Source organism: Leptodactylus fuscus, chromosome 4 (assembly GCF_031893055.1).
Source record: "Leptodactylus fuscus isolate aLepFus1 chromosome 4, aLepFus1.hap2, whole genome shotgun sequence".
Classification (NCBI taxonomy): domain Eukaryota; kingdom Metazoa; phylum Chordata; class Amphibia; order Anura; family Leptodactylidae; genus Leptodactylus; species Leptodactylus fuscus.
Window position 1 is genome coordinate 95,714,223 of NC_134268.1, and position 27,769 is coordinate 95,741,991.

General features: G+C 41.0%; 2 protein-coding genes across 2 annotated transcripts in view; one reads left to right on the top strand and one right to left on the bottom strand.

Moving 5' to 3' along the window:
* ATXN1 (ataxin 1) overlaps positions 1 to 27,769 on the bottom strand; it is a 491,098-nt gene that overhangs the window by 93,559 nt on the left and 369,770 nt on the right. The window lies entirely within an intron of this gene.
* MYLIP (myosin regulatory light chain interacting protein) lies at positions 925 to 20,612 on the top strand. Its single transcript, XM_075270810.1, has 7 exons — positions 925 to 1,213; positions 4,648 to 4,838; positions 12,013 to 12,192; positions 13,967 to 14,164; positions 15,271 to 15,435; positions 16,241 to 16,661; positions 18,341 to 20,612. The coding sequence occupies exons 1-7, from the start codon at positions 1,127 to 1,129 to the stop codon at positions 18,428 to 18,430; spliced, it is 1,332 nt and encodes a 443-aa protein (XP_075126911.1). The 5' UTR covers positions 925 to 1,126; the 3' UTR covers positions 18,431 to 20,612.

Below are 27,769 nucleotides of genomic sequence, written 5' to 3' on the forward strand. Positions count from 1 at the left end.
AATGCTGGAGTCATTGGTTTGAATCTGATCAAGGGCAACATTTTTTGCTGCACAGAAGTGCGCCGGCCAGTGAATGGCACCATGCTGCAGGTCCCTGTACGGCAGCGCAGCTGGAAATGCCATTATGCAGCGAAAAAGTAAAGGGGTCATTGCACTGAATCAACGGTGGAGCATCAGTCTCAGGATTGGTGGGGTCCCAGAAGTTAGACCCCCACTGATCATATCTCCAATGGTCAATCTGTAGTGGTATACCATCATATTATAACTTGCAAAAACTGTGCTTTTTAGACACTTGTGCTATAATTTTCGGATCCAGTGAAGAGCGGTCAGAGGATCTTTTCTCGCCACCACTGAGGCCACTGATTAGCCTCGGCGGTCACGTGCAGCGCAGGACTTCTGGCAGCGATGGCACTGCGCGTTTCTGAACGAACAGCTGCAGCAGACACTGGAGCAATGGACATGTGATTTTTTTTGTTTTTCACCCACCCTAGCTTGATTAGACCATATCACGGACAATCCCATTAAAGGATTTTGACTGATAGATACACAGGGATGATACCATAGTGTATTCAGTCATTAACATCCCAGTGGTGGCTGTATATATGTAATAGACCTGATCTTGACATGACACTGTTTATTCTGTTCACTAGCTCTTGTACCTGTATAATCACACTTTGACCACTAGGTGTCTTCAATCACTTTTCAGCCAAGAAGCGTTGGTATAAACTACTAGATGCTACTGTACATGCAATCACTTCCCGTGCTGCCCTCTCAGCGCCTGGCTTCAGTTTGAACCAATGCGCATGTCCTGCAAGCCTCGGCACTAGGACAGCTGCCAATGAACCAATAAGTGTTGGTGGGTGTGGCTTATACTTGGGGAGGGCGTGGCTTAGACTGGATGATGGGCGGGCTTATGTGCCAGGCAGACGGGGACGTACTGCTCGGACTCTCCATTCCCTTGTGAGGAGGCTGCTGCCAGCAGGCGCCTTCCTGCGCTCCCTCATCTACATGCACGTACCCATAGGGGGTGCCCGGCTAGGACACAGGCCGCTCGTACACAGGAGGAGAGGGCTCAGCAGCTCCTTTATACTTGTATCTATTGGGAGAAGGCTTCCTCAGTGCTGCCATGCTGTTCTATGTGACGAGACCGGACTCGGTGGTCATGGAGGTGGTGGTGGATGCCAAGGCTAATGGGGAGGACTGCCTCAATCAGGTACACTAGTCTGGGATCATGGGATGGGGGATTCTTCTACTTCTCAGCAATCTGTTTTGTTGACCTCTTTCTGCCCACGTAGCAGCCCCCCCTCTGCTGCTAAGCAGACAGCCTGGCACAGCGGCGGGCACTCCTCACCTGTGCCCGGGCATTTTACTATGTCATATGTCGGTGTATCCTGGGGATCATTAGCCCTGCAGACACAGCAGACCCTGGTACACACCTGGCAGGTTGTTGCTGGCCCTGAATCAACAGCTGTATTCTGTTACAGTGCTTATATATATGCTGGCATCACTGGTTTACTACATGGTAGATATTGGGCACAGGCTGGTGACTTATTTACATTGCTATTTACTATGTGAGACTAATGTACATTCCTGCCTGCATGCCAGATTAGTAGTGTGCACACCTGCCTGTATATAGCAGTGCACTAGTCTACCTGTATACGGGCTAGCAGTGCACTAGTCTACCTGTATACGGGCTAGCAGTGCACTAGTCTACCTGTATACGGGCTAGCAGTGCACTAGTCTACCTGTATACGGGTTAGCAGTGCACTAGTCTACCTGTATACGGGCTAGCAGTGCACTAGTCTACCTGTATACGGGATAGCAGTGCACTAGTCTACCTGCATACGGGATAGCAGTGCACTAGTCTACCTGCATACGGGATAGCAGTGCACTAGTCTGCCCGTATACGGGATAGCAGGGCACTAGTCTACCCGTATACGGGATAGCAGGGCACTAGTCTACCCGTATACGGGATAGCAGTGCACTAGTCTACCCGTATACGGGATAGCAGTGCACTAGTCTACCCGTATACGGGATAGCAGTGCACTAGTCTACCCGTATACGGGATAGCAGTGTGCACACCTGCCTGTATACCAGAAAATAACGCACACCTTGAATTGTACAGTGAACACCTGACTGTATATTGGGTATAGTCTTGTAAGTGCTCTGTTCCTCCTAGATGTTAATGTATACCCTATAGATGTTTACTATTGCTGTGTACACATCTTACTTCATGCAATGTTTATTTTGTGCTTTCATGTGTGTTAGAAGATCACAGCACTGCAAAGAAGTCTTGGAAACTGTGACTTGTTATATGTAGGTCTTTGAGCAATCTAGAACCATTGGCAACTCAGCTATAATTTCCAACTTCAACTCCTAACATGCTCTGGCAGGCACATGCTGGGAGTTGCAGTTTTGGAACAGTTAGTTACAGGTTGTGATCTGCTGTCTAGCAAACTCTAGAGACACCAGATCTTATTGACTGATAAAGGCACAAATGTCTGGGCACAATTGTACAGAAGTTCTGACAAGTAAAGTAAGGATCACTCAGCATGGCGTCCAGTACTTTAAGAGAAAAAACAGTGCTGCTCTATTTCTGACAAATATAATGGTATCTATTGCAGTCTTGGAAATGATCTTTCAACACAGACGCAAACATAATCCAAACTATGTGAATCAGTAGCCTTCAACCTTAGGTTCAATAATTGTTGCAAAACTACATCTCCCAGCATCTTCAAGGCATGTCATAATAGTTTTATGGCAGCTGCAAAGCCCCCGGTAGGAGACAGACTTATATTGGTTGACCCAGTATTCAAGAGAGGTTTCTGACAGTGGCTTTTCCCCATATAGAACATGTGCACACTTGGCAGAACAGAGGATGCAAGTATGTGTAGAGATTGGGAGGAATAGCTGTCAGATGAATGTTCTTTAGTATGGGAACCCATTATGAAAAAGGCCAGCTTAATTATATTGGTGACAATCTCTATCATGCCACAAACATTTACTGACCTTACTATTTTACTACCACAGATTCCCAAATTGTCCCTCTGGCCAGTTGGATCATCTATGGTCACTTTAAGATCAGAGCTATGGAATGGTATTAAGTCTTTAGGTTTCCAGAGCTTATGTAGGTGGCAGTGTTAAGCTCTGACTACTGTTTATATGAAATGAACTTTTCTACAATCGCACTTAAAATCTTGTTGTTGTATTTTATTTTTTTAATGTGATTCATTCTTGCGTCAGAATTTTCTGCAGCTCCAACATTCCAGCTCACTGCTGACTCCTCTTAAGGGCCCGAGAACTGCTATGAGGGTTACTAGAGTTCATATCTATTTTAACCTATCTAGAGTGTGGAGCTGGAACGTTTTACTTTGTCTCCAGCTATCAGGCTCCGTTCTACACTTGGCGGGTTGTGTACACTGATATATACCGCCAGTTTGGCTCCATTACAAGGCCATACTTTAATTCCTATATCCACATTACAACTCTTACGCTATTGTTAACCAGGGCTCCATTATTGGTTAATTGGACCCCCGCACATTAATAATGGCTCTCTTCTTCTCCTAGCGGCGGTACTGTACATGAAGGACTACGATGTATTCTAGGAGTGAAAGCTGCCTTTTCATAGCTGTTACTGTAGCAGAATTAATACACAATAAAACAGCAATTGTTTCTTAACAAACAGCTGTCAGTGTCTAGAATATCAACTCGGATTATATGTATTCATAGCCATTGTCTGCGCAGTGTATGAGTCTATGAGCACCAGCAAGAGGAATAGTCTCCATGTATCTGGATACTTGCTGACTACAATATATAGAGAAACCTGGATACTTTCTTTAGAAATATTTAGGATCTGCTTTTAATATGTGAATGAGAATCCGGAAAGGGCGGCCTGACCACAAAGTTAGAATTGCCCGAGGTGTGTAGTATGGCTACTTACGTGTAGAAATCCTCTTATCCCATTCCTTTCATTTTGGGTAACTTGCTTATACAGTAAAGAGCTGACTTTATGGCAATCTTTGTCCTATGACGCACACTTTAAGCAGCCCACATACTGAATATTTATAAATCGTGCCCCTTATAGGGTAAATCCAGCTTTAGCAAATAGTGCTTTGTATTAGAGTGAATTATGGAGCTAGATAATACAGCGTATTCCAGGGTAAACAGTCTTTCGGATTTCACTGGGTTATCCGAGCGGTCAGGTATATATTGGATGTTATTGACTTGAAATACTCCTGTCATTCGTACCTTTGTGTTAGCAGAGTGCAACAAGAATTTGTTCTGAGTGTATTTGTTCGCTCGCTCAGTGGTTGAACATGAGCCAACATGTCTGTTCAGGGCTTACGATAAGCAAAGTGTCTATTCTGGTTTTTCAGAGTTGTGAGGGGGGTGGGCTGTTATATTTGTAGCTGGTATTAGGGGCCCCATCAAAATGGAGTAACACTTGGTTCTGTCTATAATATAGATGCAGAAGAAATGTATGTACTTGGTGCTGACTTTATATTACTGTGGAGTAAAATGAGTTCTGTTGTTCAGAGGTTTCTGATCTAAGACTATACAATGGTGGTTTTACAAACGTGACTTTATTGGGATTTTTATTTGCGTTTGGAAATTACTGACTTTTTATTTATTTTTTTTATTTTTTAGGTTTGCGAACGGCTCGGTATTATTGAAGAGGATTACTTTGGGTTACAGTTCAGTGGAAGTAAAGGAGAAAGTCTGTGGCTGAATCTGCGAAACCGAATATCCCAGCAGATGGACGGGCTGAGCCCCTTCAGGTTGAAGCTCCGAGTCAAGTTCTTTGTGGAGCCCCATCTTATTCTTCAGGAGCAGACCAGGTACAATAGTGATCTATAGAAGAAAGAAAACGGCCATTGGTTTTCTACTGTAATATTTATGGCTGTTAAGCTGCTACTAGTTCCCTAATGGGTGACATGGCTTAGAAAACTCTGTTAGAGAGAGTTAATAAATACACCCACTTGTCTAACAAGTCAGAATAAATGACCTTAAGGAGTTGTGCTGAGATGCATACAGATGCACCATGTTACAGCACATTTTCCAACAGTGTTTAGTTAGAACCAGACATCTTAGATGACCACACACTACTAGATAGTGGTGTCTGCTACATAACAATCATGTTTTGTAGTAATACTTCGCCTTCACAGTCAATATCTAGAATTTTCTGATCAGAAACTAGTGAAACTTCAAGCCAAGGATAATATAGAGTAAGACTTCAAAACAAAGAGCAAGCACCTTTATGTGTTTAAACCTTTACGTTGTCTTTCTATGACTTTAGTGTATAGGGAAGTAAAGTGGCTCTGGTTAACCTCACTCGTTTCGAGTCTGCCCTGTAGTAACCTCGCATAGCAGACTGTGTTATTATAGGTCATACAATACCGCAAGTACAGCCGAGCAGGAAACTCCCTCCCTCTTTAACTGGCTCAGCTTTTTTCCAGTTCTGGGTGCCGGATAAGGCTGTGAGTTTTTTTTTTTTTTTTTTTTCAGGAAGTACAGTTCAGATATGTAAAAGCGTAAATGTTTGGAGCCATGCAGATGTCGTGTTGGAGTTTTGCATTGTGAAAACCACTGTCCTTAGTGGCTGCTTCTTGTTACGATGTTGACAGCCTGTTTTTTTAATACCCTTGTATGTTGTGCGTAGGTACAGCACGGTATTGGTGAATAATTTATTAGTGTTGTCAGAGGATTTCAGAGTGTGTTGTGCAGATACCGGTTAATAGATTGGTGTAAACTGTTGAGGCAAGTGGATAGGCATTTTTAGATGTGTTTAATATTTTGTACCAAACAGAATTTTTCTGTTATGTATACAGTTTTTTTTTCCATTTTAAAGCATTCTGTTAACCTATCTCTGTACAACTGATGGTATTATGTGGTTAAAAAAAACCTCTTTGTAATACCCTGTCATTGTATACTGTGTTGATAGAACAGGGTATGATCATTTAGGACCCTCCCTATTAACCAGAGAGTCTACAGCAGTGATGGTGAACCTTTTAGAGACCAAGTGCCCAATCTGCAACCCAAAACCCACTAAATTATCACAAAGTGCCAATATGGCAATTTAACCTTAATACTGTGCAAATCCAGAATTGTGGACAATTCTGGACCGGCAAAATATGGACGTGTGAATGGGCTTTACAGAGCTTTGTTATGCAAACAACTTTGTTCTGCATTTGCTAGAATTTTGAACAATTAATGTTCACTATTATCATCGTACAGATCTGTTTTATAGGGCCGTGCAATGTTATTATGACTTGTAATAATATCACGTCTGCTATAAAACAGATACTGTGTGATATAAATAGTAAAGGGTCCCTTACTTATTACAATCATTTACAGTTACATATTGCTTATTACAATCTGCTCCACAGTGACCCCCACACAGTACAATCTGCTCCACAGTGGCCCCCACACAGTACAATCTGCTCCACAGTGGCCCCCACACAGTCCAATCTGCTTCCCAGTGGTCACCACACAGTATAATCTGTTCCACAGATGGGTGCCCACAGAGAAACACCTTTAGGTTCGCCATCACGGGTCTACAGTGTCAGTCACTGAATTCTCCACGTGGCCACTGCAGCAAATCACTGAGTTGGGTATGTTATTACTGCAGTGATAAGAGTATAATAAAGCTTCTTTCTTTTGTGGTGGTAACGCAAGAAACTGAACATTTTCTGCCATGTTCCACTACATATAACAAGTGATGGCTGGGACAGCTGTTGGAAACCTTTCTAAGGACATGTAAACGTGAATGTATGAAAAATCATCTGCAACAAACAGCTAGTTTTATTCATATGTGTATTGAGGTTGTATGGAGATAGCCTGTAGTCTCCAAGTCCATGTCATCTGAAAGTACGTTCTGCAGTTTTTGTTTTTTAGGGCTGCTTCATAATATGGCTAAGACCCCACGTTGCAGGAACACTTTTTTTTTTTTTTTTTCCTTCAGATTTTTCTGCGTTTTTTTGAGCCAAACCTAGAAGTGGCTACAGAATGGGAAATGCCTAGGAAGCAAAGTATACTTTGTCCTTCTGCTCGATCCATTCTCCTAGTTTTGGCTCAAAAAACCTCAGCAAAATTTGTAACAAAAGAAGCAGCTTTTCCACAACATGGTGCTTTAGCCAAAACGGAACATTTTACTTTGATTATATTTTATGAACGATCATTTGAGGTCACTTCCCATTTTATATGCTTTGCCACTATATATTTACGACCCCATACTATAGAATTTAGTTTCGGTTCAATTATTCGCATATCAGCAATCCTGATTGGACAGTGTACAGGTAGTGTCATATCATTGAGCCAATGGCAGATACACAATTGATATAATCCATGTGATCAAGTTCATAATAATTAATTGAGCTGATTTTCAGACTAATTTTTCGTGCACTACTACCAGTTTGTCTACAGTCAATTTTGTCAATGGCCCAAAATTGTATTGTTTGAATAGGGCGTAATAAAAGAGCATGAAGTAAACCTAAAGAATCCTCTAATCCAGTCGCAGTCATGTAACACACTATGTCTGGCCTACTGTTACACCTACACACTGCATAATCTTTTGCCTTGGCCTCCATGGAAGCATACAGTATAATTTACTACGGATAAATATTTCTCATTAAGAGGAAGTCGCATGACTGTAATATGATGACATTGGGTAACAGTGGGTCATTGACTCATAGTAAACTCGGCTAAGAGATGTTGGCAGGAGATGTAGAATATAGATTGGTGTAATAGGAAACTCCCTGGTTGGCCAGAGCTGCTTGTTTCTATGCAGAAGCTGCAGTCGCTGCCTTTCTTCCTCTTTTTGCAAACCAGTTTACAGCTTGTTTGTTGTACCTTAGAGGTCAGGATTTATACTCCATAGTGAATTTCCCTTGATAGTATCACATGCAGGCACTCTGTGTTTTGGTAGGGTGTCTGTAAACAGTGTTTGTACAGGTTTTCTGAAGCAGTTTTGAAGCAAAACCCAGCTGTGGATTTTAAAGGGAGAGAAAGCATAGGGGGGATATATTCAGAAAGTCAGGCTGACTTCAGTTAAAACCAGTTGTGTTTTTTTTTTTTTTTTTTTTGTTCCTCCCCTGTGCGGTTTTGATGTAGTTTTAACTGCACCCAACTGTTTGATTATACCATAAACAACAGATGCAACTTCTCCTCTTTCCTGATGGCACTCCGGTCCTGAAGGTCTGACACGTGCTCATTGCTCTTAAAGGGGTATTCCCATGTCCCTTGCTCACCAGTCTTCGCTGCTGCAAATACTTCTTTCTTCCTGGTTTTCGACTTAAATTGGTAGGCGGGGTTTCATATGCAAAGCCATACTTTCCGACTACCTCCAGTTTAGCTCCGCCCCTAAGTTAGTGTGTAGCTCTGCCCACCACATAAGCGTGTCCCTATGGGACGGCTGAAGGGCCTGTGATGTCATCAAAGGTCCTATAATACTTGGATTTAGCTTGTTCTATATAGAGTCGGCTAAATCCTAGTGGGCTAAGGGAACAGGTCCTTCTATCCACTAGCTTTTAGCCTGCTCTATATAAGAAAGCTAAATCTTAGTGAGCAGAGGGACCAGGTCCTTTAGCCCACTAGGATTTAACCTGTTTTATATAAGAAAGCAGCACTCATTTCCCCCCTCCTTTATCTGAGAGCAGGAAGCTAGGTCACAGGACACAGACACAGGAACAGCTACAGACACAGGCTCGCTCCCGTGCACTTAGCCCCTCCTCCTTCCCCCCTGAGAGCAGGCAGCTATGTCACTTGACATTTGAGCAGATAATCCCAAGGGCCATAGAAACTCGGTGTCAACAATTAAGTGAATAAAGTAAGATAGTGGACAAACAAAGCAGTTTTGCTGAAGCAGTGTATTTAGGAAAAGTCTTAAATCCACATTAACAAGCAGTATAGATAGGATCCTTGTGATGGGACAACACCTTTAAGCCTCATTTGTATGTTTTTTAGGCTAAGGCCCCACATAGCAAAACACACCCACATGATGTAAATGCAGCGGGGGGAAAAAAAGCAGTACTTTACACTAACTCCAAAGTGGACATGGGATTCTAGCAGATCCAATCCCCACTTTACATTAAAATATGTGCTGCTAACACTCGGCGATTTCCCACACCATTGCGGTTTCGGAAATCACAGCATGTCAATTATATCTACGGAAACGCTGACTGTTTTCCTGTAGGTGTAATTGAAGCAGAAAGTCTACAGAGGAAAACTCTGCAAACTTTTTCTCAAAAGTGCTGTGGGAAGAACCGCGATGCGTTTCAGTGCTTTTTTTGCTGCCTCGCCTAATACTGCTGCTACCGGGAGTATAAACAAGTACTCACCTGTGACTGGCTGCCGCACTCCCCTCACTCAAACTGCATGGGGTCTGTATATAAATGAACAGAGCTGCTGGCGGGGGGAAAACGGAGTTCTGTAGAGAGACGAGTACTCGCTGTTTGTGTCCTGTAGCAGCAGTATTAAAGACTAAGAATAGGAACTGGACAGCCTCCTTGACTGTGTAAATTACTTCTTGCAATTTCTTTACTGTGTATAAATAGGCAAAATGATTGTTTGAGCTGAAAGAGAAGGTTACCTGGGCTGTCTCCAAAATATTCCCCTATTATCGTATGATATGATATAAAAATGCCTAGAAGTCTTACTGCTGGGCTACAGATGTCTCTCCTTGCTGTATGGTCAGTGTAGAGAGGTGCCCTGATAATCTGGTAGTGATGGGGGCCACTATTTGGTGGTTTGTCCATCTCTAGTCTGGATGTTTGCTGTGTGTACGGCTGCGGATTGCACATAGAAAGCTGATGTTCAGTGTAAGTAGGGGAAAGGTTGCCACACAATGAGGTTTGTAACTAGAGAACACCAGGTGCGCGGCCGTCTTCCTCCTCCCAGGATTGTGGCCTCTGCTTAGTACTGTAGTTTCTTTCGTCGTTTTCTACCTTTATAAATATGGAAACTGATATCCTATTGACTGTACATGAACTACATCTAGCAAATGTATGCCAGAATCCTGATTTTGCCATAGATAATAATAAACTTTATATAGCGCCAACGTATTCCGTAGCACTTTACAAATCAGAGGACACGTGAACAGACAATATGAGACATTACAATGTGACAAAGAAATAAACCTATCAAACAATAGGAGCATAAAGCATCTATAAGCTGACTGTTTGGTAACTCTCCACCCCCTACCCCACTCCAGTCAAAATTGTTCCGGACTTCACAGGGCTGCTTGAGTTATCTTTTTTTCTTTTTAATGCATATCAGATAAGTTAGATTTTAGTACACCTTCTCCATAGTTGAGTAACGGGGGTGACAGGCCATTCCAGTGAAAATTGTGCTGCATACTGTGCTATTTTGTGAATCTGGGACAGAGGTGCAGATGTGTACATAGCCTAATATAACATTGCACTTTTTATTTTTTATTTTTTTTTTTGCTATTCAGACTTTGTATGGATCTGTGATAAAGGGAAACTGTGCTGTGTGCAACAGGTTATGGAAAATATTACAGATCTTAAGAAAAAAATGATGGATGATGCTGCCATGTGCATGACAGCACAGTTCACACTACACAATCAGGGTATGGATGTCTCCATTCCCTGGTGTTGCTTTATAAAAACAAGGATGCCATCTATGAGCATGGGTCTTGTCAGGAGGCATTTTTCATCAATTTTTGACAGGTTTCCATATAGATCAATAGAGCGGCATGCTGTGCTTTTCATTCGTCTGTCAGGAAATATAAAAAGGTACGATAATGCTCTGCCATCCTTTGATAAAGCGGGAACAAGGACTTGTTTACCCAAATGTATTGAGAACAAAGCGTATCCATCCTCGAAGATGTTCTCATAGGCTAGACGGTGATAAAATATACAGGAGATTTATTCTAATTTATAAGGCGCAGTTATCGCCCTCATTACTGTTATCTCAGATTTTTTTTTATTTGTTCTGAAATCTGCATTGACGCACAATGTACCGATGAGAGATGGCATTATTTTTAGTCTGTCCTGGTTTCCTACATGCAGGTTTACTTAGTAGAACATATTGGTAGGACTCAGTTCACAAAGCTCTCAACCTGTACGCCAAACATGTAGTATACTTTTCTGACGTTGGTGACATAGTGAACCTTCATATCTGCTTTTTCCTTTAGCTTTGGAATAAACCTATAATAGAAGAGATTGCCTTGTATCATGGTCTCTCTTATGTATTTGGTGGTTGCAGTGATCCATGAGCTTATGTATATGGCGCTGCCATGATTTGACACGTGAAGCTCCTTTACTTGTATGTTGTATTGAAGTGACTGTTTGTGTTGCTTTCTTCAGTCTGCAATAATCTGAAGGCACGTGTCCTAAGGTACATGAGCGTTACCATCTGATTCTTGTATTTTGGTCAGTCTTTAATATGATGTACGGTTTGTTTTGTGTTTCCTTAATTGGTTTGTTATGCAAGCGTTACGTTTTATAGGTGTGTTTTTTTCCCTTCCATGACACAACACGCATCTTTCGTATCCTCATTTTGGGAAGGGTAATGTTCTTGTATTTTATATTAATAGATATGTGTCTCAACCGGAAATATGTGCAGCTAGGTCTAACATTTTTAGTACCTGCCCACGTTTTGTTTTATCTCTAAATAGTGTCTCGATGAGCCAACTCATTATGTTACTGTACAGTACGTGCCGGGTACGCTACATGTGGAGCACATTAACAGGCCTTCATAAAACATATTAAAGCACACCCAGTTTATTTCTATTCTTTTTGTTACTGACCTATTTATGTGGACCTGGACAACTATAGTGCTAGAATATTTGAATATTTCCTATTATGTTTATTTTTCGAGATTTTTTTTTTTTTTTTTTGGTCTTTCAATTCACTCCAGCAATGAACACAACATTGCCCATTCTGTGATATCTAAATTTAAAGTTAAATTGTTTAGGTTACTGAGGAAATAACATGACACTATTGCCAAGGATTAGTTTACAGTGTTCATGCATTTCTTTTCTCTTTCCACTAGGCACATGTTTTTCTTGCACATAAAGGATGATCTCCTGGCTGGTCGGCTGCAGTGCACCCCAGAGCAGGCTGTGGAGCTGAGTGCCCTTCTTGCCCAGTTGGAATATGGAGACTATAATCAGAATACTGCCCGATACCAGAATATCTGTTCAAAGGAGCTTGAAACTGCTACATTAGAAAGGTATTACAATTCTTTTGTTTCTCTTGGGAAGTTTGCAATCTGACATGTTTTAAAGAAATCTTTATTTTCTTTGGGCTTGTGCCAACATTTATAGGCACAAAAACTTCCTCATATATACACGTGACCACGCAAAACCACCTAAACTGCCCAGAAAAAGTGGTGAAGAAAAAAACCTACTCTGTTGTAGAGCAAAAATTTAGAATATTTATTCAATTCAAAAATACAATACACAATAATACAAAATGGTTAAAAAGACATGGGCTAGATGAAAAAGTTTCGCTCAATTAAAGATGCATAAATGGGAATAGCTGCATTATGTGCAATCATTCCTATAGTATAATATCAAACTATAAATGTAATAGTTAATATTAAGGTGTTGACCACAGTATAAGCATGTGCAGAGGATCCACAAAAAATGTGTAGAGGGCACACCGTATATTAAAGAAATGAGAAGTCAATGACTGTTACACAAAACATTGTATTGCTGATATAAATTGCTCTAATAGCAATACTTCCTACTACACAGTGTATATACCTAGACTGACTGGCTCAGAGACATGCAAAAAGTAAACCCTAAATATAACAACAATTCTTACGGACAGCAAAGGTCTGTCTGTGGCCATGGTGAAAGTTGGCAATAGTCCCCCCAAAAAAAAGAGCCCCAGTGTTGAGGAGCCACCTCTGTTTATGTCTTTAGCTGAGGGCTGTTTTTTCATCTGGCCTATGTCTTTTTAACCACTATATTGTTTCGTATTGTATTTTTGCATAAATATTTTATTTCTATGCTATACAATTGAATTTTTTTTTTTTTTTTCTTGCCTCCCCCCCCCCCAACAAAAACACAAGAAAAACAGTACATGGAGTCAATGCAAATCTCTTCCACGGAATGGAAGCAAAATGTGGATGCTAGCTTGCTATAAAATGCCATTGTGAACTGAACTTATGCTAGTAGGGTTTTTTATGTCTTCGCCTTCAGTCTGCCTAGACATTTAATGGTTACACAAACAGGTATCATTTTTATATTGCAGATACTGTGGTATATTTACTTGAACAATGATTAATTCAGAACTAAAAAATCTACTTGATGGCACTTAATAATAATGAGCTGAATGTGAAAGGTGTAGACGCAAGAGGTTAAAATTAGACTACTTGTTCTGTTCTTATTACATAATTCATGTGAACTAGAAATCATTCCTATGGCAAACGTGTTACTGTAGGACATTGTTTTTGTCCTAAACAACTTGCCACCCTAACCTTGGGTGTGGTGAGATATCCATGTGCACATCGGTCAATGAGCAAAGTGTGCAGAATTCCAGTATCTTTCTAAAAACAGATCCTACACCCTGTACACTGCTAATCTCAGACATGAGCTGTACATCTAGTACCTGCAGTACAGAATGCTTCCTGAATAATAAGAGGGCTGTAGGAATATACAATCTAGTGCAGGGAAATGTGGAACCATATGACTTAAGCTTTGTTGGCTTTGCAGCTTGTATTCATATATTGTAAAAAACCCTCTCCTTCCTGTAATAAGATTATGCTGTAGCAATATGCGCAAGCAGCGGACCATTTTCTGATCATAATAACAGGGCTTAGGATGTCTATGAGAGGAGATTAGCAGAGGATGCACAGCCATGCTTTTTACGTGGCTCTGCCTGCACTACAGATTAGTTCCAGTTTCCTTGTCAGCAAGCAGCAGCATAGATCTTCTTCTTGTCATACTTCTTGCCTGTTCATCCAAGTGAATGCCCTGTCTTCTTTTGTCACCTTGCAGTATTATTGAAAAGCACAAAAGTCTGGAAGGACTAAGCCAGGCATCAGGAGAGTACCAGGTTCTTCAGATCGTCTCCACGTTGGAAAACTATGGGGTAGAGTGGCATTCTGTGCGAGATGCCGAAGGACAAAAGCTTGTAATAGGAATAGGTCCTGAAGGTGTTTCTATTTGCAAAGAAGACTTCAGCCCAATTAATAGGTGGGTATTCTGTTTAATGCCAGCCATTGTGCGACTGAGAATAAAAGTTTGGCCGTCATGTGTCTTGTAGCATGTGTTTGTGGACATTTACTTGCTTCCTGTTTTGGAACAGAACAATACAGTCACTGACTGACGCCTGAGCCTTGAGTAACAATTGTGTTTGTCCCGAACACGGGTTACAAAGTTCTTAAGACATATGTTGTTAGGACAAGTGTGGCTGCTAGCTGTGCTATTATACAGATTCTTGTTATTTAATAACAGACTTGCTAATGTTAAGAGGAAGTCGTTATTTGGATGAAAGTTCAGGCAGTGTACTTGACTGTATTATGGCTGTCCTGAAGAGATTGTTACTGATGTGGGGCCAGCTGCTGGCTGTGACATTACAGTGGAAATATAGAAGTACAGTGCCCACTATAATCACTAGGAGACATTCATACATGCCATATGGAAACCAAAGTGAACTAAACTAAAGTCAAATGTATTCAGGACAATATCAGTTTACCTGTCCATGTGCCAAAAATGAAAAACTATGCCCGCTATGAGCAACAGATTTGCTTTGTAATTTGCACCAATTTTTGGTGTAAATTTTATAGTAAATCTGGTAGACTGACAATAAGGACCTCCCACCTAACCATCACAATTTCTTGAGATTTTTTTCAAAAGTAGCACATAAAATATAATAAATTAAAAACTACAAATGTTACAAAATTTTAGAGCAAATATAACTCTTAATACATTCCCATTCAGTGAACCTGGGCTCCGGACCAGAGAATCTCTTTGTGTTGTCTCATTCCAATGTTTCTGTGTGCGCTCTCTCCATTTAATTCTTTTTCATCAGACAACCTATTATAGATGACATTGACTAGGCAGGTAGGAGAATAGAGTAAGGATGGAACAATTTTCCTTGAAAGTCAATCCATGTTGTTCCAAAACAGACCTATATAAAAAGGTCCTATCTGTCTAAATATCTGGTTATATATAACTGAAAGCTGTGCAACAAAGATGGCATGCAGCTTTGTAAATATATGTTTTTTTATGAGTGCTACCTTCATTTCTTGCATTTGTTGCTTATTAATTTACATTTTTGTATATCCCATATAAATTAGGATTACGTATCCTGTCATCCAAATGGCAACACAATCGGGAAAGAATGTATACTTGACAATAACCAAGGAGTCTGGAAATAGTCTGGTTCTTCTTTTTAAAGTGATCAGCACCAGAGCAGCCAGCGGTCTCTACAGGGCGATAACAGAGACTCATGCCTTTTACAGGTTAGTGGACAGAGCGATGTGAATATATTCAGTCTGTTATCAACTTCATTACTAAGCAGGTTGAACGTGTGGTTTTTATATTATTTATCTTGTAAGATTGGTTGGTTTAGATCTGCTGGGGCATATGGATATCAGAGGTTGGCGCTGGTCACAGGACCCCTCTTCAATTAACCAGAGTGGAATGTTGTTTTGTTTTTGTTTTTTCCGCATCAGCCATTCCTTTTATATGGCTGGCATGTTCTGCAGCATTTGCCAAGCTCAACTTTTCTTGGCAATAACATGCGATGGCTGGGCCAGTTTCAGTGTAGATGATATATAGCTTTGCAAGAAAGATTCAGTATAACATGTAATCTATACAGTTAAATCTCAGCTTTTCTATGGTTAATTTAGTCTTAGATCATCGTGGTAGATAGATGTAGTAAAGAGATTCCGGGGATTTCAGTCTTGCTGAGATTTCCAGCTATCGATGTACACTCATAAAGGGAATTATGTCAATCACTGATAGGACTGCCCACTGGACTCCTATGCCCAAAATGAGCAAGGGTTTCACGGAATAGATCACACTATACTGAATCTTCTCCCACACATCTATGTATCAGTCTCCTCAGCTTGCTAGCTGCAGATCAGGAGTTAACTGAACGGGCCCCCTTTATTGAGGGTCTTGCCAATATTTCATGGGACTGGACAATCTGATGAGTTTGTCAGTGCATATGTAATGATTCTTTTAACTTTTAGGAGTAGCATTAACTTTGGGTGGGCAAAGTTTATTATTGTATGTAACTTTTTTGTTTCTTTTGTATTTCAGGTGTGACACGGTTACCAGTGCTGTTATGATGCAGTACAGCCGAGATCTTAAAGGACATCTGGCATCACTATTTTTAAATGATAACATCAATGTTGGCAAGAAGTATGTGTTTGATATTAAAAGGACATCAAAGGAGGTTTATGACCATGCAAGACGAGCCTTATATAATGCTGGCATTATGGATCTGTACCCAAGGAGTGACCATAGTGGGCAGGGTTCCCCACTCAAGACCTCTGAAAGTACTCTTAAATGTAACAGCTGCGAGAGTCTCAGCTGTCAGCAAACAAAAGCCCTGCAGGAGAAGCTGAGGAAACTGAAAGAAGCCATGCTGTGCATGGTGTGCTGTGAAGAAGAAATTAATTCTGCCTTCTGCCCGTGCGGGCATATGGTGTGCTGCGAGGGATGTGCCACCCAATTACAGGTAACTGCTAAATCACTTATATTAACAATTGTCACCGGTTATTAATTCCCACTTGAAGCATGTGTGTATTGTGGTTTTTGTGTTTTTGTTTTTTTGGGGGTTTTTTCTATTCTTTACTCGACTGACTACTGTAAAATACTGAACTGTACAATAGATAAATGAAAGGACAGACTGTTCACTTTGAACGCAAAGCTGACTATAGTATGGTTAAGCGGCCTTATGGCTGTGTCAGATGTGCTGCATTAAATGTTCCAGTAAAATGAGAGAAGTCCAACGGAGCAAAAAGTTTAAAACCAAGAGTTTCATCAGAATCGAAAAATTTATGTTATCAATGTCCTGGGGTCTGATCTATCCCACGCAGCTACTCTTCATAGCACAAGCTATGATGAGCCGTTTCTTCACTGTAGTCTAGGGGTCAACAAACTTTTTTTTTTTTTTTTTTTCTTAAAGTCAAATCTGAAGTAGTTCATGGGCTTTTCAATAATTCTAAGGATGTTGACCCCCTACATGAACGTAATATATAATACATACCATAACAGTAACCAGTTAACTGGTTGATTGAACTTCCATTCCATGATCCTTGTCCATGACTTTGTTCGCAAAGATGATCCTTATCTGTTGGATATGAATATGAGTGAACACAGGATCTAGAGTTGTTTGCAGTAAGACTGCTTTGTGGGGGCACAAAATGCCCCTCATACAACCTGGTATTTTTGTTGAATAAACCAATAATAAATAAAACCTTGTTGAAATTAACAAATGCCACTGGTGTGTTCGGGCAACATCTGAGAGTGCCCTATACTGGGTGAATAGGCCTGAGGTGCTGAACCTGCCACAGGAGCCTGGGTTGCTAACCCCTGCTATAGTCAATACTTGGGCGGTAGGATAGGGAAGCCTGCTTCAGATATGTCTTGAGTAGCTCTACTTAATGAGGTTAACCCAAGAAAAGTACTAAACTTCATAGGATATTACATAAAAAGCTGATCAGTGGGGTTCTGAAGGCCAAGACTCTCATGATCCCAGAAAAATGTTTTGCTTTTTTTTTTTTTTTCTCCCTGCTGCTCCTTGAGCCTGACTGCAGCCGGGCTGAATGTAGATGTGGCACTTAGTGGCCAGCACTACCATTCACCAAGCCACACTCCTACATTCCGCTTGGCTGCTGTCAGACTTAATGTGCAGTGGGGGAAAATAGCTAGGTTCACACTAACATTGGGTTCTCCATCGTTGGGGAACCGAATGACGGAGAGCTGGACCTCTACAACAGTGGTTACGGAGAAACTGAGACCCCATTGCCCACAATGGGGTGTGCTGTTTTGAAACTGAAAGCAGTGGAGGAAAAAAATTCCAGCCTGAACCTACTCGTAGGTGGTATAAACTTTGACTACAAAGTCTAAAGCTAAACCAGATTTATAATCCAGCATATCAGCCCTCTGTAATCTATCAGTTTATATTGTCTAAGTATTACTCTGGATTAGTAAATCTGTTCTGTAGTTTGACTTTACAGACGCAATATAATTTGTATGTATGTGAGTTAAGTGAGACACTTAAGACATGTTTAGACTTATGAAAAATCTGAAGTTTTTTTTTAAAGGGACGCATTTGCCTTTAAGCCACAGTGCAAAATGAACAAGTTTAGGCCAAGTGTGTTGTGCTAATGAAATTCTTTCCTTTCTTCACAGTTGTGTCCAGTTTGCCGGGCTTCAGTAGATCACGTTCAGCACGTTTATTTGCCAACACACACGAGTTTGTTAAATCTGACTGTTATATAAGAAGAAGATACTTTAATTCTGCCTTGGACACTTTAACTTAAAAACCTGTATCTATGTACATTATCATTAACTACACCGCAAAATGCTACAACCATTGAATTTGCTACAACTAAAGAGGAGAGAAGATAAAATGCATCTTTCTGCTGGAAGACGCCCCTCAACAAGGATTTTTCAATTGACCTTGTACCTGATTTGATAGAAGGATAGGCGAGTCCTTCCTTCTGTTAGACCTTTTATTTTATGTGATCCACTTTTGGTTTATGCCAAACATAGCACAGATCTGTTCCAAATGTACTCCAATGGTGGATGTCAAGTTTTAGGGGTTTTAAATGGGTGGTTTTTAAGTTTCCGCCATTTTCTTGCCACTTGTACTTAGATTTTTTTTTAGCTGAATATTTGTATACCAGTCATCTATTCAGTGGTGTGACCATAATTTCTCATGAGTCACAGCTTAATTCACTAGAAACTTGTGAACTTTCTGAGAAAGGGGGGAAAGTGATGCTGCTAGACCCTAGTGAATTGTGAACTGTTTAGGTGGGTGGTACACTCTTAAAGGGCTAGGTGTGCTGAGTAAAGATGGCGATTCGAATCCATCTTTGTTTTATCTTTAGGCATATAAATTATTTTAAATTTAGTTTTTGTTTTAGTGAAAAGGGGACTAAAAGTGCAAAAAAATAAAAAATAAAAATTTGGGGGGAGGGGGGTTAATTTACAATCCTTTTACTCTGCCACCTTGTTCTTGGCCAATCCGTTAGTTGTTCGTTTTTGGTTGAAAGACTTTTATTTGTCTTATGTTTTATGTATTCTCATTCTGTATATTTTATTTATTTGATTGCTATAGTGATATCCCTTCAAGGCTAAAGCCCCACATTGCAGAAACGCAGCTTTTTTCTTTTTTTTTTTCTTTTTTTTTAACCAAGGCCAGGAGTGGATTGAGCAGAAGAGAGAAGTATAAAAGGCTATATATTTCCTATTTCCTATATATTTCCCATTCCTCTTGTAGCCATTTTTGGCTTGGGCTCAAAAAAACGCTGCAAAATTTGCAACAAAAAAGCTGCGTTTCAGAAACGTGGGGCCTCAGCCTAGATCAGTATTAGTATTAGAAAGCTTATGTTTAGGAGCTGTTCTGACTAATTTTTTTTTTTTGTGAATTTTTTTTCTCCTTTATCTTTTTTTGGTTAATATATGAATAAATAGCTTTATGTGCTCTGGTTATACAATTTTTATTTTAAATGTGAGATGTATAGCAAATGAATCATAGGTCAAAGGGCACAAAATATTGGGTGCATGCTGGTTTAAAATATCTATAGTAGATTTTTTTCTTTTTATTTTAAGGGATGTCCGTTTTGTTAAAACAATCAGTTCAGTATTTGTCCTTTTTGTATGTGTACAAGCATAGTATTTTTAGCTTATGCACTCTGTTCACTATCCTGTTCCTTTACGTTCTTTATTACCTGGGCATTATGGTCACCTAGGATGTTCACTGTACATGTATAGCACTGTGTATAAGTTTTCATTCTCGAAGGGTCTGTTTACATTTCCATAATTTCCATTGTGGTTTTTGTCATGAACTGAAACTATAGTGCAGTTCCAGGTCCATCACATGGCGGACACCAGCAGTAACAAATGGACCCTATTGACTTACAATTGGTCCATCAGGTTGCACCATGGTGTCTGCATTTTTGACAACTCTGCTCCTGCCAAATATGAGTATCTGTCACTGTCGTTTCTGGTTTGTGAACATAACCTAAGGACAATACTCAGTTCTAATGAGTCAGACTTTTGTCACATCAAGTGGGAAAACCATTGCTACACAGATATAGTGGAATCCAAGGTGGCCATTTTGGTGCAATACCCTGCAATTATAAAGCTGGGAAAATGAACACTGTCACTTTATGGAAAGATGTTCTTTATATACCTTTCTTATTGCCTTAATGTAGCAGTAATTTGTTCTTTATGCATTTTGTTTCTTTGCACAGACATTTTGTCAAAACTAATTAGAAAATTTACTCTACTTTTTTATGGCACATTGATGATGTATAGCCTCAAATTCCTAGAGGTATTTATTTTTTCACTTTGTAAAATATGGATTTTGCTTCCACATTCAACACTGGAGTCATTTCCTGTCTAGTGTGGTAGACAATATCTTGTCTTTTATATCTAGTTAAATAAAGGATTTCTGAAGATACCGTGATGTCTGAGTCTCTTGGGGACTTTAAACAAGCCATTTAGTGGTCGCTTTTACAACTTTAAAATTCTTTGCCTCGTCTCTTTGGAAGGAACAAAGATAATCTGTTGCTTAGTCTGTGTCTTGACAGTGCAAATATGCAGGATATTCTTTCGGCTCCTATAATGAACTGCTCTGAAAGAATACGTTCATTATGTCTACTTTGTCTTTATGACAGCTTTATACTGGAAAATGCATGGTTGTCAACAAGAACGAAAGGCTTAACATTGCACAATAGACCAGCCTGTTGGAGAATGGAAACCTGGCAGTTTGTTAAAACATGCAACAAAAATGACTAATAAATTGGATTACAAAGGAAGTCTACTCTCAAATTACAATGTGCCCTCCAGCTATACGTATACTATACATATGGTAGCCATCTAATCAGAATCACTTTTCAATTTGTTAGGCCATATATGCTTGTACATTGGCTGGCTGGGGTCATATCCGTAATATTCTGGAACAATTCATTACTACCACTGTTTTTACATATGCTATCAGACTTATCCACAGTCCTTAAACATCCAACATTTGATAGATTTTGATGTATACCTATTATGTCTTCTACTAAAACACGGACAATATTCCAGTAGTATATAATGTACACAGTAGATACAGTACATTGTAAAAAAAAATATATATATATCAGTATACGTATAGCACCAACTTTAATGTCCATATACATAAAAATGTCACTAACTGGTATGGAAAATTTTTGGCATTTTACATCCAGTAGATCTTAAACCATTTATCAAACAGGGGCAACTTGATGGCAAAGGGCTCAGTATGGGTTTAAAAAAACTCAATAGTGGTACTCTCCTTACAGACCCCTGGTACTCCTGTTGTCTAAACTGCCCACATCCCTGCTGGTCTCTACTTCTTACTCCTGTCGTAACACACAGTAAACTCTAGGAAATGTCTGCTCAGCGAATCACTGGTGGAGACAAGCTACTATGGCCAGTAACTGGTTACGTGAGCGGTCCTGCATGGTGAGGCTTAAAAAGGAATTAGAGAGTAGTGAAGAACCATGCTGGAATAGGAACAGTGGGGTATTGTGAGGGGGGGTCCTGCGATTTTGGCTCCATGGGGGTTATTTATTAACTGCGCCTTTTTTATTGAAAATTTTCACAGCTGCACCTTTTTTTATTTTTTCTCAGTTTTTTTGATAGTGGATATTTACTAAATAGGTGCAGTTCATTGATGAATGTTAAGCTCATTAGTTATTTTAAATCCACTTGCGTGGAATCGTGATTCCAATGTAACGTGGCATGTGATTTTTTTTTTTTTGCATGCAGGGTTTTTCTGTCCGCTTGAGAAGTCGGACATCTTCACTTGCGGACAGGGAAGGACGGGCACGGAGTGCAAAAGAACACACCCGATGCCCATTGAAATAAATGACAGGTGTCACGGACACAGCTAGTGTCCGCTCCTAATGTCCGTGCCAGATTTTGAGCGGACACTACCTGTCGGACACCAACGGTAGTGTGAACGCCCCCTAAGGTTGAAAACTGCAGTAGTAATTGACATAATGTGGGTATAAAGCTTGCCATGCAACTCGCATTATATGGTGTAAATCAAGCATGTGGATGAGTTTTGAGTGGGTTAGCATCGAGCCAAGTCATGTATTACTTTAAAATGTTTCTGGCCTTCCCCCTTGACCATCTGGGGTGTTCGCCTCTCCTTCAATCACAACATGTTAATAAGCTTCATTTGGTTATGAATGTGCAGAATCTGGTTTATTCACATAAAAATGTCACTTCAGACCCCAAAGTATAATGTATAATAGGTGGAGGCCCAGGGGAGGTGTAAAAAAAAATAAAAATAAAAAAACTCTCCTACCATCAGCTCTTTTGGGCCTTTTTCTGATGTCATCGCCCACGGTTAAGGCTGAGGCCCAAGTACAGGTCTCAAAGTTGAGGGAAATATAAATTTTGTTTTTTCACTTCCACCTATTATACTCTGGTGTTTATACTTTAATGAAAGTGTCCTGTTTTACAATCACGATTCCACATTCAGTTGTGAACATGTAAATAGGTGACCCCTGACATCCAGTATAACTTCCAGTAATCTAGATTAAAGAATGTTCAAAGGTTTATTACAGTCCAACCTTTGGAAGCCACATAGCGAAGAAATCCCCAGCAACATACAATAGCACTGACTAATATAGCTCTGTGTATTCAAGGGTCATCTGATGTGCGCCCAACTGCAGTAGTAGGGAGCTATTGGCAGAAATGACTACAATATTGCTATAGAGCAATGTAACAATCGGTCTTATTGTTAGCCAGAGTAACATGTCAGCTTTCTATTGAAAAACGTTCCACTAGGTTGAGGCATATAGCTTTAATGGGGCTCTATCATTGGGAAAAGTCATTTTTAACTAATCACATCCTTGCATAGCCTTTAGAAAGCCTATACCATACCTACCTTTAGTAAATTTTTTGTAAATTGCCTCAGTGGTTTTTGAATGAGCCCGTTTTTATTGATATGCTAATTAGCTTCCAGACAGCACAGGAAGTTCCCAGCCGCACTCATCGCTGCTATTCTCTCCTATCTGTGTGTGCAAACAGGAAGCTGAGTCGTCAGCAGCAGCCTGTGCTGTATACACCCATAGGAAACAATAGCAAAGAAGGTACACCAAGCCTAATTAGCATATCAATAAAAACGGACTTATTCAAAAACCACTGAGGCAATTTACATACAAAAGGTAGGTGTGGAATAGACTTTCTAAAGGCTATACAAGGATGTGCTTAGTTAAAAATGACTTTTCCCAATGATAGATCCCCTTTTAAAATATCACTCATGTATGTATTCTTTGGTACCTGAAGCCATGATCTTGTTTTTTAAGCAATGAAACTGATGTTACAGCAGTTTTCAAAACTTGGGCATTTTATAGCAGATCCTTGACTGGGACTCGCACTCCTCTTGAAAGCAGGGGTCATAAACCCTATCCAGTGTCCACACATATATGGCTCCCTCTATTTACTTCAATAGGAGTTGTGGAAATAAGGAACTAGAGAGCACTAATAAAGCACGAACCTCCTCTACATTCACAGCCATGACAGGTCGGAGTCGTCCACCCTGGTTTAAATAAGATAATCCTTTAAAGGGGTATTCCCACGTCACATACTCACCAGTCTTAACTGCTGTAAAATCTTTCTTCCTGGTTTCTTGCATCATTTGGTGGGCGGGTTTTCACATGCAACCTGCTGTTTAGCTCCGCCCCCAAATTTGTGTGTAGCTCCACCCACCCATATTGGACTATGAAGTACAGGCAGCAGCAACTCCATTCTGTGTTACATACAGAGACTGCCTGTCTCTGCCATAATGAACACAATTGAATTAGCTAGCCTGATAACTGGGAGAACAGAAGACAGTTCAGAAATGAAAGCAGCTCCTCTCCTCTATCTGATAGCAGGCAACTAGGTGACATGGTGTAGACACAGGAATAGCTAGAAACACAGGTTCGCTCCCTGCACTTAGCCCCTCCTCCCTCCCCCTGAGAGCAGCAGATACATCTCTTGACTTTTGAGCAGATAAGTCAAGGGCTGTGTCAACAATGAATTGAATAAAGTAAGATAGTGGACAAACAAAGCAGTTTTGCTGAAGCAGTGTATTTAGGAAAAGTCTTACATCCACATTAACAAGCAGTAAAGCAGTATAGATAGGATCCTTGTGATGGGACAACCCATTTATTAGTCCCACAGTGGGGAAATTTCAGTGTGTTACAGCAGCGTGGTAATACAGATACAGGGTAATACACAGTAATATATTACAGACGTAGGCACACAGATGCTGAGAAAAGAAAGACAAATACTATGAATCCATAGTAGCTAAGGAAGAAAAAGAAAGAAGACTTCAGAGTCATTTAGTTCTCTGTGCGGAGTGGCCTCGCTTGGTCTGATGTAGATTATGTAGCCTGATCGCAGTTGGGAGGAAGGAGCTCTGACAGCGCTCCTTCTCACACTTAGGGTGAAGCAGTCGGTCGCTTATAGTGCTGCCAAGTGCCGTCAAGGTCCCATACATGGGGTAGGTTTTATTCTCGTGCATGGAGCTTATCAAGGACAGTATTCAGGGGCGTAACTATCGTAGAGGTAGCGGAGGCACCTGCCACAGGGCCTGGGCCATTAGGGGGCCCGGTGACAGCCGCTACCGCTGCGTTTTTTTTTTTTTTTTTAATAGGCCGTTACGGGCCCTATTTACTTGCCGATCCTGGCTGGGCCGGGATTGGAAAGTGACACTGCATACCCCACAAATACTATCATTATACTCGGGGGTCTTTGCAGACTCCCGAGTATAATGATCGGCGGACTGGGAGAGGTAAGGGAACGTAAAAACACTGTTACTTACCTCTCCACGATCCTGCCAGGCCTCCTTCCTACTTGTCTGGCGTCACATGAACCCGGCCTGCTTCCCGGGTCATGTGACGTCCGACGTCATAAAAGAAAGACGGCAGAAGAGAAGACAGCGTAGGAGAACGGGGGACTTTTCAGACCCCCGAGTATAATAATCGGAGCCCCAGGGGAGGTGAGGGAACATAATAAACAATGTTACTTACCTCTCCGGGACCCGATGTTACTCCTAGCTGGCTTCGGGCCTATATGGTAATGCCCAGACGTCACGTGGTCTGGAATATTACCATATAGGCCCGAAGCCTGTTCTAGCAGTAACATATAGGCCTGAAGCCTGTGGTAGTAGTAATAACCTGTTACTGCGAGCACAGGCTTTGGGCCTGTATGGTAACAGGCTGTTACTGCTACCACAGGCTTTGGGCCTATATGTTACTGCTAGCTCAAGCTTTGGGCCTATATGGTAATATCCCAGACCACGTGACGTCTGACACATTACCATATAGGCCCAAAGCCTGCTAGGAGTAAAATCAGATCCCGGCGAGGTGAGTAACAGTGTTTATTATGTTCTCTCACCTCCCCTGGGGCTCCGATTATTATACTCAGGGTCTGAAAAGACCCCTGAGTATAATAATAGTACATGGGTGTGCAACTGTGGGGCATAATAGAGCTTGAAAGGTCCACTGTGGCCCCTGTAACCTCTATTATGCCCCACAGCAGCCCCCCAGCAACCTCTATTATGCCCCACAGTCTATTGTGCCACCGTGGGGCATAATATAGGCTGCAGGGGCTGCTGTGATATATATATATATATATATATATATATATATATATATATATATGGTCTGGATGTGTGGAGAAGTGAGGAGTCAAAGATGTCTGTGTTTCAAACTTTACAGAGTCAAGTTACAGCTGGAAGAAGTGGTCATGGCGGTCCAAAGGGAAGAGACGGGAAATGTGGGAAGACGTCTCCTGTGAGTATTACTGCACAAAATATTACTGCATTGTATTTATTGTAATGTTGTGATTTATTGTAATGGTACTGCTAGCACCCCCAATCCCCCCGCTGTCTGAGGTGGACAATCGAAAGATGCCCCCAAATCTTTCAATTACTACAACTCCCAGCAGCTCCAGATGCCCTGGAACTGTTGAGAGTTGTAGTCCACCCACCCCATAGATGATGTCCCACTCTATTGTTATGCTGGTGCCCTTTTCTAGAGCTCCAGCATAACAATATCCAAGTTTCAGAAACGCTGAGGACTTAGGATATGTTCACACATCAGTATGCCATCCGTCCGTTTGAATTCAGTTTGACACTTCAAAATGGACTGATACACATACTGATCTCTACTCTGTTTCCAATTGCTACTTTTAATCCCCTTATCTGTCCTCTAGGGGACGGAGAGCGTTTGCTATCAGCATAAAAAGGTGTCAGTATACAATCAGTATGTGCCTCAGTCCGTTTTGAAGTGTCAAACTGAATTCAAACGGACGGATGGCATACTGATGTGTGAACATACCCTTATCTGCCTGAAAATGGCTGACACCTGGCGGACCTCATTATGTTAATGAGGTCTGCCACTGTCTGTGTGTAACCGCCATTTTAATAGTCCACCTCTCCGTCATTCTGGTCCCATTGTGGACCTGTATGACGGAGAGCTTGCCGCTGTTGTGAACCTAGCATTAGGCTATCTCTACACTATAACTTCTGTCATACAACCAAAGATGTCACCCTGTGATTCTTTCACTCATGTTAGTGAATGGAGTCACATTGCAACCTGAGGGACCCAATGCGACTCCATTCACTAATGTGAAAGAGTCCCAAAGGGACACTGTGATCTTTGGTTGCATGAAGGAAGTAGTAGTGTAGCCATAGCTGTTTTGCACACTGTATTGTGCGTGAAAATGCACTTTAAACGTGTATAATGGCAAAAACTGGACGGGCGATATTACATATGGCAGTAGGGTGGGCCCCTGGAAATAATCCCACTGGTGGGCCCTAGGCACCCCAGTCCGACCCTGGCCCCGCCATTCCTGGTTACGCCACTGACAGTATCCTTCTGTCACCCACCACGTGTACTGGGTCCAGAGGGTTCCCCAGGACAGAGCTGGCCCTTCTGATCAGCCTGCCAAGTCTATTTCTGTCCCTGGTGGATAAACTGCTCCCCCAGCAGGCCACACTGAAAAAGATGGCTGAAGCAACCACCAATGGTGAGAGCATCACCTTTCCTGCATTCCCTGTACCTACCTGTATATCATAAATGTCTGCTGTGAGTAACCCCCTACATCCCCAGCTGAAAATATGTGCTGTCCCTTTTAATATTTTCTGAGCGAATAGCTTCAATCTTAGGTAAGCAGGGGGTACACTAGTCAGAAGAGGAGAAAATCTGTGCTTGTAAACCATTTGTGATTCTTAATTGTAATACACTCAGAGCTGTCACACAGCTTCCGAAAAGAAGCAATTCTGAGACAGAAATAGCATCACTTATGTACTCTGCCATAGCAGTTACTACCCACCATGTTCTATGATATTCTGAGTAATTTCACTCTTGATTGAAGTAAGAATTATTAGAAAAATACTTCCAGGTCAGGAAATAATAAGATATAGATCAGAGCAAGCATCTCGGCTCCCACTGTACAAAATGACAGAATAAATGAATAATCTGTATTATAATTCAATGCACTAACAACGTGGACTGCGTACTGTACATAAGGTCATGTTCTGTTCTTGTACTCCTGTCTGTAGGTGGAACTCCTGCAAAATCT

What these genes read in the sequence shown, in the direction of transcription:
- MYLIP (XM_075270810.1), top strand. Translation starts at nt 1,127, where the DNA reads ATGCTGTTCTATGTGACGAGACCGGACTCGGTGGTCATGGAGGTGGTG. An exon ending in GAAACTGCTACATTAGAAAG is followed by an intron (nt 12,193 to 13,966) that starts GTATTACAATTC and finishes GTCACCTTGCAG; the next exon opens with TATTATTGAAAAGCACAAAA. An exon ending in GAGACTCATGCCTTTTACAG is followed by an intron (nt 15,436 to 16,240) that starts GTTAGTGGACAG and finishes TTTGTATTTCAG; the next exon opens with GTGTGACACGGTTACCAGTG.